The 18795-nt window shown below is 40.8% G+C and overlaps 1 protein-coding gene across 11 annotated transcripts in view; it reads right to left on the bottom strand.

Moving 5' to 3' along the window:
• The window catches only part of DMD (dystrophin), a 2108520-nt gene that overhangs the window by 724474 nt on the left and 1365251 nt on the right, over positions 1 to 18795 (bottom strand). For all 11 annotated transcript variants that reach the window (XM_075916549.1, XM_075916586.1, XM_075916651.1 and 8 more), the window contains one exon: positions 14368 to 14517. In XM_075916549.1, coding sequence (XP_075772664.1) covers positions 14368 to 14517 — 150 coding nt within the window. The remainder of the gene's footprint in view (positions 1 to 14367; positions 14518 to 18795) is intronic.

Raw genomic sequence — 18795 nt, 5'->3', positions numbered from 1 at the left:
CCCCGTGTCCCTGGTCTGCTGGGGGAGGGCGCGGATAGTGTCCCCCCCCCCCAGCAGACCAGGCTTTTGTTTTGGACCCTGGAGCAGAGCAGCTGGGGCGCTGCCAATTGGTCCTGCAGCGCCGCTCTGGGCACTACTGGACCAACCCGGCAGCACCCCAGCTGCTCTGCCCCAGGTCCTGATTCAGCCGCTGCTGGTCAGTTTCAGCAGTGGCTGAATCAGGACGCCTGGGGCAGAGCAGCTGGGGTGCTGCTGGGTTGATCCAGTAGCGCCGAGGAGCGGTGCTACTGGAGCAACCCAGCAGCACCCCAGATGCTCTGCCCCAGGCGTCCCCAAGTCAGCCGCTGCTGAAACTGACCAGCGCTGACTACAGGAAGCCCGAGGCAGAGTTGCTCTGCCCCAGGCTTCCTGGAATCAGCCGCTGATCAGTTTCAGCAGCAGCTGACTTGGGGAAGCTTGGGGTTCTTAAGTTGGATCTGTATGTAAGTCAGAACTGGCGGTCAGTTTCAGCAGCGGCTGAATCTGGACGCCAGTTCCGACTTACATACAAATTCAACTTAAGAACAAACCTACAGTCCCTATCTTGTACGTAACCCGGGGACTGCCTGTACATTATCTTATGACCATTTAGTAAGGTAATATTTAAATGTTTGTTTTGTAAATATAAAAGTGTTTTAATGAAAAAATGGAATCCTCCCTTCCCCCCTCCAGTCATGAGAGAAGAATTCCCAAGCATGAAATACTAGTTTACCACAGAGATGTCACCTCCTGCCCAGTAAAACAAGGCCTAAAGACACCACAGGAACCATTATGGAACATTAATGGACAAAAAAAATTGATGATTGCTCCCCCCACAACCATAAAGAGGGGATATGCACAAACCTTTGTCTCATCACAGTTTGAACTCTGGGGGAAGAAAATGATGATTCTGGGCTGGAAGGAACTGTATCATTATATAGCTTGGAATTTGAAGAGCGCAATATATCTAAGCATAAGTAAGCAATCCCCATGCTGTTTAGCTCTGGTTAGCCGGAAAGGGCATACAGAATTTCCACATTTCCACAGCTTTTATTACTTTTTGAAGCTTATTTATATGTGATTGATTAACTGCTTTAAGCTTGTAAATAATTCTTAGTTCTTTTTTTTTTCTAATCAATAAATCTTCAGTTACAGGATTTGCTTCAAGAGTTGTCTTTGATAAGAAATCTAAGGTACAACTGACCTGGCCCTTTTGCCCTGGAAGTAGAATATTTTTTATCATAAGGGATCCTCTACCACAAAGGCAGGTTTGCTTGTGAAGCAAGATAGACCAGAATGCATAGGGCTCTCTATCTGTTAACTCTGTTTCAAGGCTATTATGGTGCTTGAGCAGTTTGCTTTTGAAACTTTTTTGGTAAAATCTAAATTAAAGGACACACAACCTCTTTGGGGTTTGTGCCCAAGTTTGTAAAAGGCTGTCCAGAGGTTGGCACTCATATTCAGGAGTCACTCCAAACAACCTGACCTTCCCTTTGAAAACAATGGTACAGATTGGACCTCCCTTGTCCAGCACCCTTGGGACCTGACCGTCCCAAATGAGCAAATTTGCTGGATCAGGGGAGGTCCCATGTCACAGGCATCCCAGGACACTGCCTCTTCCTATGGCTGGCTTTACTCTGGCCCCACTGCTACTGGGCTCCAGTTTCCTCCTAAAAACATATGGGTACTGGCCCACTGGGGCTTCTTGGGGATGGAGCACCCCGGACGCTGCGTCCATAGTTCCCCTCTGCCTGACCGGGAGCCCCCAGAGATGGGGCTTGCTGGCTGCCCCGGTCTTGCCCCACTCCACTGGGGATCCCTAGGGATGGGGCTTGCCAGCTGCTCTGTTTTTGCCACTGGCTGCTCCACTGCCTTGCCAGAACTCCCTGGGGATGGGACTTGCCAGTCCCACTGCTGCCCTGCCTAACTGGGGCTCCCCCAGGATAGGGCTTGCCAATCCTGCTGACCAAGGATCCCTGTGGACAGGGGTCCCAGCCTGTTTTCACTCCCAGGTGCTGGAACTCTCTGATCCAGCAATATCCATGGTCCTACTGGACCACAGATGCGGTTATAACAGAGTGTTCCAGATTTCAGAGGTTTAACCTGTACTTTTCATACAGTGAGGCAATACATAAAAGTGAGATGTCAGAATATGGCCCCAAAAGTCTTATGTAGCATATGGGATGCCTTTACAATAAGGGTACCTGGAAGCCTTGTTCCTCCCACTGTGAAAAACAATAAATTTCCTAATGAGACAGCAGATTTTAAAATTTTTCATCTCAACTAGCTAGATTAAACATTTTGCTCCCAAGTTTCCTCCTAAAAACACATGGTAAATCAGATTTCTGAACTTATTTGGCTTGAATGCACTTGAAACTCAGCTTCAGGACAAATTTTAAAATAAAGTATCAGATTGCATAGTTCTATATTTCCTCCCCTACCAAACACTGCCTAAGAGCTCTGTGTTTTAGTGTGTACAAATGTCCAATCCCATTCATCCTCGAAGGTGGATAGGCTTTGTCTGGGCCAACAGGAGAAAGAAAATCCTAGATCCTTTTCAGGATTGCCCCTTACCTTAATTCCTTCTGCCCCTGCAAGTAGTCAGCCTGTTATCAGGTTGGGGGGGGGGGGGGGGAGGAGGGGAGATGTGCTCCTTTCCTGATTGACTGGAAAAAGGGTACAATAGAAACCAATTGGTTCCTTTGTACCCAAAGGAAATACCTATAAATCCTACCCCTGGCTGGAGTGCCACTGTGTATCTTGCTTCCCTATCACTTCTTGTAATTAGAGTAGAACTCTGTTTTGAGGCATTGCTGGAGACATGATGATAGTCTCCTTTTAGGAACTGGGAAGGAATTTTTACCACATTGTCAGATTAATTTGACCAATCTAGGTTTTCTGCCTTTCTCTCAGTCGCTCAGGCACCACCAGGTGGATAGGATTCATTGCAAAATTCACATTGTCTCATGTTGGCAGTGATTTGATTTAGGAGGCCCAGCTTTCTGATAAACCAGAACTGGATGCAGGATTAGGAGAGGATATCTCCTAAAAAAGATGGAGAACACAATTGGGACTCCTAATATATCCTAAAGAGAAGAGACAACACCCTGAATCTCATACTTTCAACTCTCTTACAATAGGTGGACACAGCAATGTTAAACTTGTGGAGGTGAGTGGACTGAGGGTAGGCTTCCTCACATGATACAGTTTATGGAAGGAAAGATGGATGACCTTCCCTGAATGAGTCATTGCCAGTTAAATCCCAGTTGTGTTATTAAATAATATTGCATCCTACTTGAACTACATTCTGGAGTCCTGCCCTTTTCTTACAGTGGTATACAGCAAAAACAGCTAAAGCATCAAAGCACAGTTAATATGACCAAAATAACTACCCCTAACAATTAGTGATCTGTCACCCACACACACACAATCTACACAACCACACTTTTATAGTTAAAAATCCATCGCACTGTCGATGCCAAATGATTCATAAAGTTCAACACACTTGGCTTTTTGTAATCAGAAAGTTCAGAAGAAATAATCAACTTTGAATAAATTAGATTATAAGGCTATATCTTTCTTTGCAACTTCCTTTAACTTCTCCCAAAAGACCACCAGCATAAATTCTCAGCACTGTTTTAATTTGGCAGCCAAATAACATGGTGGAAAGACCCCACACCTGTTTTATATGATAACTAGGCCTGATGCTGGAAAAAATTATGATGAACTTTATTGTTGCTATTAAATTTTGCTTAAAAGACTAGGGTCTACTTTTAAAAATCATTTTAAATCTTCATTGTTAATAAGGCTCTCAGAGAACCATGCCTATAAAGTGTTGTTATTAGGTATGGATTTCCCTTCCTTATGAATATAAGTCTTTATATAGTCCAATTACTGTAATAACCAACGTTCTTCAGATCTCTTTTCTCCACCACCCCCTCAGTTGAGTAGACAACAGCATGATTGTTTTGTGTTATTTTTGAGATTTTGTGTGTCAGTTAGAGTTGGACAAATAACTGATTTTTTGGTTTACTGTCAATTTTGAAAAATTAAAACAAAACTGATTTGAGGTCAACACAAACAGAAATTTTCAGAATTTTATATTGAAAATGTTTTGTCAATAATTCGTTCGACCTGAAATTAACTTTTTTTTTAGTTGAAGCATTTTTTAAAAATAGCAAAGGAAATTTCAAAATGAAAATCATTCCAAATTAAAAATATTGAAATGTTTCAAACATTTATAGACTTTTTTTTAACATGTATTGGTTTGGGGTTTTTTATTTTATAAAAAAAAAATGCAGCAATACTGATGTCAACTCTGAAAACCTTTTGGTGTTGCTAAGTCTACATTCTCCTCTGAAAAAAGTTTTGCTCAACTGGAAGATAAGTGTCATTATTGATAGAAGTATATGGATGCACCATTATAAAAACCACATGTATAAGTTAGCTGTTGGAATTGCCAGCAAGCAGAACTTAATATTGTTTTCATAGCAAAAATGGTTTCTTCAATTTAACAATAAACTGTAGAAATAGCCCCATATTTTGCCTCAAAATGTTGAGTATACCACTTCAATTTTTTTTAAAGCAAAAAATCCAACAATGTCAACAAACAGTCAGAGCATTGTGTCAATGTTTTGTATCTATAACCATACACTAAAACTGATTAGTTGATGTTTTCCTGAGAAATTCGACTTCAACACAAGCAGCCTATGAAGATTCACTTCTAAAGGCAAAACATGAACTATAACCTTGTTATGACTTTGGCTTCCTGCACTCTTTCTATACCCATCTGTGGTTCTTTACACTTGATCAACCAAGCTAAAATGACCTATACTTTTCTGGGTGGTACAGAAAATGTTTACAAATTATGGCCATGTCACTCCACTCAAATTCTTTTGTTCACAGAGCACAACAAATTGATTTGCTCTGGCAGTAAACAGTTTCTTCAATGTCTAGTAATTAGTTCTAATACTAGCAGACAAATTAAAAGGCAGCAAAACAAAATGTCTCCATCAGGCACTTATAATAACCTTCATAATCCATACAGTATATGTCTTGAAGACTAAGGCAGATAAATGACGAGAATGCTGATTCTGGCACCCAGCTTACTTTCAGATAATCTAGCTCATCCCTCTTGGCTGACATGAGAGCAAGAATAACATTAAAGAGTAATAAACCCCTTCCAGCAAACCTCTGATTCCATGGTTCACTGGCCCCAGGCCTAATCTATCAATCCATTTACTGCACAATAAAAGGTAGGAAACCCATTACAGATCTGTTGTGGCCTGGCAGGTGGTATATGACAAGAACTGAATTCATCACCAATTCCAATGTCTAGTGTCCCTTTTCTAGGCTTTGAAGCACCAGGTGGTCAGCTTACTTGGACACAGTGGTACAAGTTTAGTTATTAGATTCTTTGAACTATGAAAATAAGTAATGGGAAATTCTTGATGTTAAGGCATAAAGACTGTATATTATTAAGACCTTTCATAAAGATAGCATGGTTATTTTCATTTTTACACAAAATATTGGCTTCGTGAGGATATAATAAATGAAACTGGGTTGGAATTTACAAGCCATTTTGAATGTGGCCTTTAATCTTTGTTCTCTATTTAAACTGTGTTTAACATAGAAACATATTAGAATCACTGTTTAGAAGGTTGACTACAGAAATGTCATTTAAAATTATTGCTATTGCTGAGGAAGGAAAACTCTTCAAATATCAGTTTTCAAGGTCATCACCACACAATCTAGACACTTAAAAGCAAAGACAATAGTGAAGCAAAGCAAAAAGTCCCTTTTATTTGACAGCAATTCCTTTCATATATGATTTCTTTTCTAGGCTTATTTTTATTGCTGTAGGGCAATGATTTCTGTCACTATAAAGGAGGTTTGAACAGGACTTATTTCAAATATGTCACCTTGAAGGTCAAGACTCACAAGTGATGGCATTTATATCAAAACAAACAACAACCCATTATAACCTTAAAAAAGTGGGATCAAATCCTCACCTGGTGTATACTGGCATAATTACACTGAAGTCAATTGAATGACTCTGGTTTACATCAGCTAAGGATTTGCTCCCCTGTAGATACATTTTAACATAATCTTCCTGCCATTCACAATTCAGTCTGAAGTAACGTGAGATGACATTATCAGAAATGGCAAGTATTCATTTACAACACACAAAATGTCATACTGTGAAATGACCAGCTGGATTGCCTGTTAACAAAATTCTTTGAATGGGATCCAAGGAAAGGATAAACTCACAAGGATCTCTATATGCCACCTGATAGATCTGATAGAAGAAAAAATCTGAAATTTGGAGACATAGCTAGAAATGACGGTTGAGTTTCAAAGGGGATTTGAATGGATGATAGGAAGAGAAGGCAGAAGGTAAATGTCAAAACTTGAAAATGCATTTTGGATCACACCACTGTAAGAGTAGATTGCTGGAGGAGGAAAGTGGCCAGTGGAAGCATGTAACTACAAGAACAAGGAAGAGGAAAACACTGGCTAGCAAAAGGAGAACTAGCACTCAGGTATAAGTTTGTGAGCTGGAAAATGAAGGCAAGAGGCATACAGTAATGAAAGATGGGAGAGCATAGAAGAAGGGAAGAGCAGACAGTCCTATAGGAAGAAAGGTGGTGACACTGGAGATAGACAGAGGTTACAGCCCGAGGATGATAAAGGATGACTTAAAGAAGACTGCAAGTGAAGATAAAATGACTTTCAGCTGGAAAGAACAGAAGGAAGAAGCCTAGAGAGGCATACCAATATCAGGAAGAGGCAAGTATATATGAATAGGGATGCCCCACTAGTTAGGAGTCCTGGTTTCAAAAGGGCGAATTTTTTAAAAAAGAATTTGTAATTTGTTAATGAAATTGACTGAATTGATGAAACAAAGGATCTGAATGTGAAGGAAGTTTAGAATTACTTTAAGTCACGGGTGGGCAGAATTTGGCCTGCCCCCAAGCCAATCAAGACCAGGGGCAGGGAACGCATGAAGTTTCCTACTTCCGCCAGGGGTGCACAGCACCAGAGGGAACTGCCAGCTGTTCAAAAAAGCTGGGCAGGGGTGGGAGACTTTGTGTGCTCCTCCACCCCCAAGCCAATAGGAACCTGGGGGCAGGGGAGCGTGCAAAGTCTCTTCTCCCCACCAGGGGTTCGCAGCACCAGAGGGAACTGCCAGGTGTTCAAATTGGTTGGCGATTCCCTCTTGACACCACATACCCCTGGCAGAACAGATGTGAATGAGTGACCTTATGTGCTCCCTCACCCCACGGGAGAGTGTGAGAAGTCTTTGCCCTCATGAGGGACAAGCCCCATCCACCTAACGCCCCACCCCTTCCGGGGCCGGCCCAGTGACCACTACCAAAATTGGTGGCCCTCCTACAAAAATTAATGCCCACCCCTTCTTCAAGTCCACTCTGCAGATAGTATCTAGAGATTGTACCCAAGAAGGAAGGAGGGGCTATAGAAAACATAGGGAAGTGTTGCAGACCCAAGCAAGAGGGAAACATCTCAAACAGGTTAGTAAGAGAAAGCAGAAACCCTACTATGATGGATCAGCAAGGTCTTAAATGTTAGAAAGTGTAGGGAAAAAGTGAGAACTGCCAAAAAGCCCAGAAGAATTTGAATTTGCAAATGAAATTAAAATTAATAGCAACAGCTTTGCTTTTTGCCATATAAATAAACACAGTTAAGAAAAGAGGACGTGAGATCACTAGGCACTGAGGATAAGGTAGACATTACAGATAATCTAGGCACAAGCCACCAGCTAAATGAATAATTCGCCTCCATTTCTAATAAGAATAGTGATGAGTTTGAGGATAGTGCCAGCATGGCTCATGAGACCAAAGATATGGAAGTAAAAATTAGCACATCTGAGGTGGAAGCAAAATTCAAACAGCTTAATGGGACCGAATTGGAGGGCTCAGATAATCTCCATCCAAAAATTTTAAAGCAGTGAGTGGCATAAGAAATTACAAGCGCAAGAGCAAAGATTTTTAATGAATCTGTAAAGATGGGGGTTGTATCCTGTGACTGGAGAATCATAAATACAGTGCTTATATTTAAGAAAGGGGGGAAACTGATTCAGGAAACTATAGTCCCATCAGTTTGACCTTACGGCAAGGTCTTAACTACTGTCTTTAAGAATGTGTTGTAAGGACATAGAGGTAGATGGTAATGGGAATAAATGCATCATGGTTTGAAAGAAGGTAGTTCATGCCAGGCTGACCTGATCTCTTTCTTTGAGAAGATATCTGATTTTTAGACAAATGTAAATGCAATCAATCTAATCTTAATATACGTGGATATTAGTAAAGGATCTGATAGAGTTATACATAGGAATTTATTAGTAAAATTATATGAGAATTGAAGGTGGATAAGGAATTGGTTAGAGGGGAGGCTAAAATGGGTCATGCTAAAAGGTAAATTGTTACTAAATGGAGTTTCTCAAGGATAGGTCTTGGGATAAATCTTATTTAACATTTCCATTAATGACCTTTTTCACAAAGACAGAGATTGTTCTAATAAAATTTTCAGATGACAGAAAGTTGGACAGCAGTACAGAAGAGAAATGGAATATCATATAAGGAGATTTGGATAACTTTGAAAACTGAACTAACAGAAGTGGGATGAAATGTAATTGTGCAAAGTCATGTACTTAGGGACTAAAAACAGAATATTTGCTATAAATTGGGAATGTCTGAAGACACTGGTGAATCTCATCTAGAATATTGTGTACAGTTCTGGTCTGGATTGAACTGGAGTAAATGATGGATTCTTTGTAACCTGAAGTCTTTAAATCAAGATGTATGGACTTTGGTAATTCAGCAAGATGTTACAAGTCTAGTATAGTAGGAAAAGGATGACATTATATGGTGTTCTATGTGCAGACCATCACACAAGATGATCATGATAGGCCCTTCTTGCCGTAATGTCTAGGAGTGATCTTTTCACTTTGTTTTGAATGCAAGAAAGGGAAGTGGAGTTGCGTCTTAAAGTAATAGACTCCAGGACTCATATCATAGGCTCTGCACATCCCAAGAGCTCTACAAGATGGGTCATGGACATTCACACTGAAGTCCCATGCCTCCACATTAGTTCTGGCACTCAGTGTCTCCAGAATTTTGTAGTTTTTTTGTGCAAATGAAAGGAGGGGGAAGAGCAGGGAGGCAATATGTACCACACTGCCTCCGGCTTATACACTTCTTCCTCATGGTTCTCAATCCTACTGCATGATTATGGAAGTTGCGGTGAAGGGGAGAGGGGACAATGCAGTGGAAGCAACTGAGACTTAAAAGCAGAGACTTACCTCATTTTATATCTTCTAAATCCAAAAAAATTGACCTTGCTATTAAAAGCTGTAAATACCATATGAAAGTCAGGAATTTATGCTCCCTTCAGACTACAAAAGAATGAGGGAAAATAGATTGCTTCACTTTAGCACTCTCACTCTCTTTGTGGCATATATGAGTGTCAATAGCACTTTAGCTACTCAAGAAGAGTCTAATATTTTCTTTTTATTTATCTTACCTCTCAAGGCACAACCCATAGAGCTTAACGGTGAAGTCACAGTGGAATCTGAAAACCAGAGAAGTCTGAACTAGATTTTCGTCACAAATTTGAAACTCAGATCAGGTTTATTTAAACCGCAAACCTTCTGAGCGTCTCTGTATTCACTTACAGTTTGTATAAAAATAATGTGAAATTTGCAATTCTGTACACCTCAGAATATAAGCAATTGAAAATAGGTGTTCACCTGAAAGATTATCTTTTCGATTTTGACCTCTTTTAACATTAGGTTCTGAACCTATGTGTAGCAGCCTGTACTTAAAGTGGCAGCAGAAGCCATGTTGGAACCTGATATATTTCAGCCACCATATTTGTTGTTAATATAGGAATCAGAGATATTTTCAGGTTATATCCAATTACATTATTATAACAAGCAGATGGCTGCAGTGTACTTCTAGATCATTTCCTTAGAGGCCACTTCACTCGCCTCTCCATCCCTGACAATATGGGGAATTCAGATGATACTGAAAAGTGGAAAAAATGTTTAATGAACAATTATTGTGAGACTTGTATTAGATACACGCATAGTGTTGTACAAAGCCGAGTCGCTGCTTTCAATTTATGAGCCTTACATTCCCTGTCCTGAAAGTACATTGTAGCTTAATCAGCTACACTCAGTCATCCTGGATGTCTGCCTGTATTCTGAATCCAAATCATGTCTGAGGATGTATTTAGTCTGTTTCTGGCAGTTTTATGCGTTCAGATGGTACTGAAAGTTGTATTTAATCTATGTCTGCCTATACTAGGGGTTCCCTGTAGTTGCAGGTGTTGTATTTAGACACAGGAGGTAAACAAAGTCAGAGTATGGGTCATAGAGAATGCAGGGTGCTTTCAAGACTCTTCAAACAAAATTTTGCTAATTTTGTCAGAATTTTCCCCGCATTCTTGACTGCTGATGCACGCACACGTCTCTTGAATAGGAAATCCGGATAGTAAATTACATTCTGGGGCAAGGTATGTTTGTTAGGGATGCCTCTTTAGCAACTCCTTGATTCAGAGCTGGGCCAGGCAGTCACCAGATGCCTAAAAATCTCATTAGTATAGATGGATGGCTCTCCATTGCTGGCCTGAAACAAAAGGTTATACTTCCATAATGGCACTTTAAAGAATAACAGTGTCCTTCAGAATTTGGCCCACATGAAAGTATTGCTAATTAAGGGGTTCCTCAGAGAAGTCCCCTCCCCCTCACACACATGGGAGAAAATAGTGGGGATTTAGAAATTATTTTAATTGCTTTCTCTATATGCATCTTACCAGGACACGTGCTGGCATGCAGCATAGCTTACAGGATCTTATGCCTTCTCCAGAGATGTGTGTGTGTGTGTGAATAAAATAAAGCCAAATGATTACAAGCACTATCCTTTGACCCTGAATTGATGTAGCTCATAGAAAATGGTAGAAACAATATTTTTCTAATGATCAAAGAATAATGTTCTCTTTCATTTGCCTTTGCAGACCCTTCCTCCTCTAGTAGGCAGAGACAAGGAATCAGGAACATGAGGGAACACTCAGCCAACACACAAGAAGACAGGGGTGCAATGAAGACAGCTCTCATAGGCATCTAAATGATTTTGATGGCAATGTCACTGAGATTTCAATCTGACAAATACACATTGCACCATCATTCTACAATTACAGAGCGTGTAGTTGAACTTTCTTTTGCCATGCCCTCTGTAATAAGGATACAGTTTCATAAGTGATGGAAAAGAAGGCACACAGGATTCCGTAAAATAAGAGTGGGGATACCTCTATTTGTAACAATACCATTTAATGGGAATAATATTCCATCTTTACTGTGAAGGGAAAGTCCCAATGTCCAGAAAGACCTGGCATTATGCACTCTGCCAGTTCATCTCATGCTGTTTTCCAGAACTGACTTCTGAGATTGGCTAGGGTCCAAGTAAAGATGAATAGTACTGTTTGCAGATTTTATACTCCTGTGCTTCCAATGGAGGGGAAACTATGGATACATGAATCCAAGTGACAAACCCAGAGCTGGTTTTGGAGAGCCCATTCTCTCAAAACCAGCAATTATTTTAGGAACATTTGTTATGACCACCTTCTTTAGATAAATCACAGTCCTGACGGCCTCACATGTATCTGTCACCCCAAGCCTCACAGTTGACTTGCCAATACCAAACCAGTTAATCATGGACATGTGACTAGTTTCCAGATAGCTATAGCAACCTGCTTCTAGACTGCCTGGGCTTTCCTCATGCAGATGTCATGGCACTGATCACACAACTCCAAGAACATCTACATCTTCATGCAGAAGTTTTAGAAGTTGTCGTCCCAGTTCTGCAAGATGATGTGATCCCACCTATCTGCACCCATGACCTTTCTCCAGAAGCTCTGTTCTATGCATGGGGAACCTTTAGTTATAGCATCAGTCATAAGCAGCAGAAGCTGGAGCCTGGCTGCATTCTAAGTACTGCCCTTTGGGAGACACCACTGAAAGGACAAACATCCACCAGCATCTCAGAGATACTATACCTGATTTCTGAAATAGGAGGGAAAGTGCAAGTTATTCCACTGGTGATTGCTTATGGTTTTGTAAAGTTTGCAGACTCCAAAATGGCTCTGCTGGAGATATTGGCAGGCTATAAGCACTTCCTGTCAAGTACCATGAGATGGATACACAAGTTTTCCCAGAATATACTTTGAATCAGGGCCTAGAGCAGCTATATCTAGCAAAGGTATTTAACACCCCTGGATTAAGCCCCCAGAACTAATGAGATCGGACTTTCATATACTACAACAACTGGGTCACTCTGGCTGTGACAACAAATAAGAAATAGACCATTTATGTGTTAACAAACAGGGGATGAAAAGGGATGTATAAGGAAAACCCTTCACAAAGTCTTGTTATACAAAAATAATCAGACAATATATTCAGAGTCTGATAAAATTAGAATCACAATTTCTGTTTAAATGCATGTGTACCATATTTTACAAAATGAAACATCAACAAGAACATGTTTTTCTTAGTAAAATAATTATTTCCTTTCAAACTATGACCAAATTTTTCAAGCATTGACATCTAAACTCAGGCATCAAATCCAAACTTAGTCATGTATTTGGAAGACACCTGGTTTTCAGAGGTGCTGGATTCCTTCATTTACAATTGATTTCAAAGATATATCTGGGATCTCACTCATTTTATGGGAAAAAGGACACCTCTGTGTAGGTGCATAAATACTGATTTATGTGCCCATCTCTACACATCTAGATTTGCAAATTTTGTCCAAAATTGTTTCTTTTAACATGAGAATCAGTCAATATTCAAGGACTTGAAAGATTATTTCTATGAGTAGAACATGATTTATATGAATCAGAGAGTTCTTGGTGTGATCCTGATTATTCACAAAGAGTGTACACAACAGCATGTCTAGAGGAAGGTTGATGCAGTAGATAAGGCACTATCCTCACACTCAGAAAACCTGGATTCAGTTCTCTATTCTCCTATGCTTGTGTGACCTTTGACAAGTTATTACCCTCTCTGTGCTCAATTATGTAATGGATCATAAAACTTCCTTACCTCAGAGTAAGGCTAAATACATTTCAAAGACTATGAGGCATTCAGGTACCACAGTGATGGATGGAGTCCATGAGAGAACTGTGGATAGAAAGTCCAGATTCTTTGAATACAGTAGAAACTAACAACAGGGGGTGTTTCCTTTTTCAGAAATTCAAGTCCAACTTCTCAGTAAAAACTCTACACAAAAGAAGCTCTATTTCTTGGCTTCCTCCCAGAGGCATACACTTCTCTTGCTTCTCCCACTGTCTGTTGGACTTCACCATGCTTTCAGGTTCTTTTCATGGATGAAGTTACAACCAAATTAACTCCTCAGACCCTGAGAAGGTCTCTTGAAAAGATCCTTGATCCATATCTACTCAAGCCTTGCCATGTTGCACTGTGATGGCTTCTATTTTTTCTGCTATTAATAAATGAAGGGGTATTTAACTGATACTTCATTTATCCTGTAGGAGGGGTACTTGGAGTTCTCATTCTTCTTTAATCCATGCCTGGTTGCTAATGTAAACACTTTTCAGCACATATATATATATATATATATATATATATATATATATATATATATATATATATATATATATATATATATATATATATATATATATATATAAATTCATATAAAAAACAGCAAAAAATTTTCCCCTCTCCACTGGCACAGAAGTCTAAGATAGCAGTTTAAGTACATGCCACTGGACAGGAGACATGATTTGAGGAAACATGCAGCTTCTGCATGATGCAGGGTCCAATGCCACAGAGACTGTCAATATATTGTTAAGGATCTAGAGAGAGAATTTGCTGGTGCGTGGACAGTGGTTCCACAAGTATATACATCCATTGGATATTGCCACCAGTGGAGCGGTGACATAAATGCTACAGACGCTACTGTGGCATCAGAGCAGCAATAGCAGCCACAAAACAACCAGGATTGGAGAACAAATCCTTACATACTGCTCAGCATTTTGAATAGAATACTTATTTAAGTCCCTAAACACAGCTGCAAAAAAATAATGTTAGCCACCGATTAAAAAAAAAGAATTTTGACCTTACCACTGTTATTAAGTCACCCAAGATCAGAATTACAATTTTACATGTGGCTTTTTCTCCTTATTCCATAAGAGATACAAATTACCCCTCAAGTTCATTCACAGAAAAAGCACACACATCACAGAATTCATAAGTACTTCTAACAGATGTGCGTTATATGCCATAGTATCATGGCTAATGTGTCTAACCTTTATCCAGCGATGGTTAGCCTCCTTGAGTCTATTTTCAAGCTTATGTTTTTCTTCTGGGTTCAGTGATGTACTTCCAAGTGCTATTCCTCCAATTTCATTTAATCGTTTCAGTATTCCCTTGTGTGGAGGCAGCTCTTCTACTCGTAACTGTAACAGACAAATACAACATTTAAAATGAACTGTGGTAGAATTTTCAACTCCCTTCTCTTTGCTGCTATTGATTAGTCTATCAACTGCCGAGACCAAGCTCAGGGCTCAATTCAGCACAAAATAGCCACAGCTTTCTGAGTTAAAAAGTTCCAGAAAAACAGCAAATGCTGATTGTATTAGGCAGATTTATAGCGGGGGAAAGAGTAGTACTCTGAGGAGACCAAAAATGGAGAGAGAAGTTTTTCAAGAAGGAAATTAAAAAAAAAAGTCTTCTTTGCTATGTGATTGACTTAACTGAAATTTTTGGCAAACTTAAACTTAAATTGTAGCATGAGAGGTTTAGACTGGACATGAAGAAAAATGTAAAGGTGGTTAAACACTGGAATAAATTGCCTAGGGAGGTTGTGGAATCTCTATCACTGGAGATATTTAAGAGCAGGTTGGATAAACATCTATCAGGGATGATCTAGACTGTACTTAAGTATCAGAGGGGTAGCCGTGTTAGTCTGAATCTGCAAAAGCGGTGAGGAGTCCTGTGGCACCTTATAGACTAACCAAAATATTGGAGCATAAGCTTTCGTGGGCAAAGACCCACTTCGTCAGATGCATGTAGTGGAAATTTCTAGAGGCAGGTATAAATATGCAGGCCAGAAACAGGCTAGAGATGACGAGGTGGATCCAGTCAGGGAGAATGAGGCCCACTTCCAGTAGCTGATCTGGAGGTGTGAATTCCAAGAGAGGAGAAGCTGCTTTTGTAGTTAGCTAGCCATTCACAGTCTTTGTTTAATCCAGAGTTGATTGTGTCAAACTTGAAGATGAACCATAGCTCTGCAGTTTCTCTTTGAAGTCTGGTCCTGAAGTTTTTTTGCCGCAGGATGGCTACTTTTCGATCTGCAATTGTGTGTCCAGGGAGATTGAAGTGTTCCCCTACAGGTTTTTGTATGTTGCCATTCCTAATATCTGATTTGTGTCCATTTATTCTTTTACATAGGGACTGTCCAGTTTGGCCAATGTATATAGCAGAGGGGCATTGTTGGCACATGATGGCATATATTACGTAAGTAGATGTGCAGGAGAATGAACCAGTGACGGAAAAAGGGAAAGAGGACAATACAGGAGAACTACAGACTGGTCAGCCAGTGATGGTTCATTCTCCTGCACATTCTCCTGCTCACTCGCCTGAGGGAGATAACCTAGTGACAGATAATGTGAAAAGCTTAAGTACTCAATGCTCTTTTTTGTCTCTGTCTTCACAGACAAGGTCAACTGCCAAACTACTGCACTAGGCAACACAATATGGGAAGGAGGTGGGCAGCCCTCAGTGGAGAAAGAACAGGTTAAGAATGATTTAGAAAAGTTGGACATACACAAATCCATGGGGCCAGATCTAATGCATCCGAGGGCCTTGAGGGAGCTGACTGATATAATTGCAGAGCCATTGGCTATTATCTTTGAAAACATGTGGCAATCAGAGAAGGTCCCGGATGATTGGAAAAAGGCAAAAGTAGTACCAATCTTTAAAAAAGGGAAAGAGGACAGTACAGGAGAACTACAGACTGGTCAGCCTCACTTCAGTCCCCAGAAAAATCATGTAGGGGATCCTCAAGGAATCCATTGGGAAGCACTTGGGAGAGGGGAAAGTGATCAGGAATAGTCAAGAGGGATTAAACTCAGGGAAAATCATGCCTGACTAACCTGATTGCCTTCTATGACAAGATAATTGTCTCTGTGAATATGAGAAGGTGATGGGCATGATATACCTCAATTTTAGCAAGGCTATTGATACAGTCTCCCACAGTATTCTTGCCAGCAAGTTAAGGAAATTTGGATTCGATAAATGGACTGTAAGATGGATAGAAAGCTGGTTAGATTGTTGGGCTCAACAGGTAGTGATCAGTGGCTCAATGTCTGGCTGGCAGTGAGTATCAAATGTACTGCCCCAAGGGTCCATACTGGGGCTGGTTTTGTTCAACATCTTTATTAATAACTTGGATAAGGGGATGGATTGCACCCTCAGCAAGTTCACAGATGACACTAAGCAAGGGGGAGAGGTAGATACATTGGAGGAGAGGGATAAGGTCCAGAGTGACCTAGATAAGTTGGAGGTTTGGGCCAAAAGAAATCTGATGAGGTTCAACAAGGACAAGTACAGAGTCCTGCACATGGGGCAGAAGAATATCAATCACTGTTAGAGGCTGGGGACCTACTGGCTAAGCAGGAGTTCAGCAGAAAAAAGATTACAAGGGATGAGAAACTGAATATGAGTCAACAGTGTGCCCTTGTAGCCAAGAAAGCTAATAGCATATTAGGGTGCATTAGGAGAAGCATTGCCAGCAGATCTAGAGAAGTGATTATTCACATTTGTTCGGCATTGGTGAGACCTCATCTGGAATATTGCATCCAAATCTGCCTCCTTCCCCCCCCCCCCCCCCATTAAACAAAGGATGTGGACACATTGGCGAAAGTCCAGCTGAGAGCAACCAAAATGATTAAATGGCTGGAACACTTGACTTACGAGGTGAGGCTGAGGAATTTGGGCTTATTTAGTCTACACAAGAAAAGAACGAGGAGGGATTTGATAGCAGCCTTCAACTACCTGAAGGGGGGTTCCAAAGAGGATGGAGAGAGGCTGTTATCAGTGATGAAAGAATGAGGAGCAATGGTCTCAAGTTGCAGTGGTGGAGATCTACATTGGGTATCAGGAAAAACTATTTTACTAAGAGGATGGTGAAGTACTGGAATGGGTTACCTAGAGAGGTGATGGTATCTCCATTCCTAGAGGTTTTTAAATTCCAGCTTGACAAAGTGCTGGCTGGGATGATTTAGATGGGGTTGATCCTGCTTTGGGCAAGGAATTGGACTGGATGACCTCCTGGGGTATCTTCCAAACCTATGATCCTATGATTAATCTTTCCTTCTGGTTATAGGTTGCTTAACTAATTGTATCTGAGCAAGTCCCATGTCTGACCATGTTCTAAGCAACACTAAGCACTCTAGTCCAATCCCCCAAGCAATAATGTTCATCATATATTCATAAACACCACAAGCAGAAGGATACTGGTATGTTAATGATTGTCCTGCCTATCATGTTTGTGTCCCCATAGACTATGTTCATCCATTCCCCTTCCTGAATGCAATTAATGCTAATTTATAGCATTGTGATGGGCCGGCCCCGTCACTCTCGCCGCGTCCAGGCGGGCAGGCAGCTCGCGCGGCAAGCGAAGAGCCGGAGAAGCGCCAGCTGAATTGCCGCACATGCGCGGCAAGCTGGGAACCGCTTTTAAATGTGGCCCTGGCACACCGGGGGGGAGGAACGCATCCGCAAGCGGGAAACGGCGGCGGCGGACGCCAAGGAGGGGCGGTGGCCACAGGGAGAGGCCGACGGACTGTGGAGGCAGCGGGTGAGCAGTGGACCCGGACAGCGCCTCCCTACCCCCCCCCCCCCGATAGGCGGGGGTTGGTTCCCCCATGACAATCATCAATGCAGTTTTACGTATTAAGTAAAGAAAGGATTATATTATATAAAGTGAAAGCTTTTGCAGTCACCATTTAAAGAAATTACTATCATAGTCTAAGATGGGCCATGAGAGTCTGTAGTAATTACTATATCACTGAGTTTGAGGTAACTTTCCTTAGAAGAATTGGAAAGGAAAGAGATGGCTCATTTCAGAGCTGAAAATCCAGAGCTATTTAGGACAGAATATCTTAACCGACAGTATTGTCTTTGTATTACCTCTCCTTTTGGAAGGAGGGGCTCCATCCCACATTAACATATGTTCTCCAACTACATTAATACAAATTGAGAAGAGTCTTTATCCATAGACACTTCTCTTTTTTCTCCCCCATTTGCTATCCAGAATGCAGCTACCTGCCACTGACATTAGTACATTTGGGTCTGAGACCTCCAAAGCTCTACAGATACGTATGAAAGCTCAGAAGAGCTACAAAAGAAAAGCAAACCAAAATAAGCCCAACCAACCAACCAACCAACCAACCAAAAACAATCCTTTCTAATATAGTTAGCATTTCATTTAGATTTCAACTTGGTGGTGCCTGAAACCAAGTGAATTTACATAGTTTTTTTTAGTTTTGTTGAAAGTCTTTGGCACCACTTTAGTTTACAGTCTATCAAGTAGGGGAACTTCTCACCATTTTTTTTTTCCACTGTAATTATTAGGTGTCAAAGTTCATTAAACAAAGGTATATTAAATAGCTTTAAAATCTCTGAGATTTAAAGAGTATATTTCCAGGGACTTAAACCATACAATTAAATAC

Source organism: Pelodiscus sinensis, chromosome 1 (genome assembly GCF_049634645.1).
Source record: "Pelodiscus sinensis isolate JC-2024 chromosome 1, ASM4963464v1, whole genome shotgun sequence".
NCBI classification, from domain to species: domain Eukaryota; kingdom Metazoa; phylum Chordata; order Testudines; family Trionychidae; genus Pelodiscus; species Pelodiscus sinensis.
The sequence above is the reverse complement of the archived record's forward strand: the minus strand, read 5'-3'. Positions and strand labels throughout refer to the sequence as shown.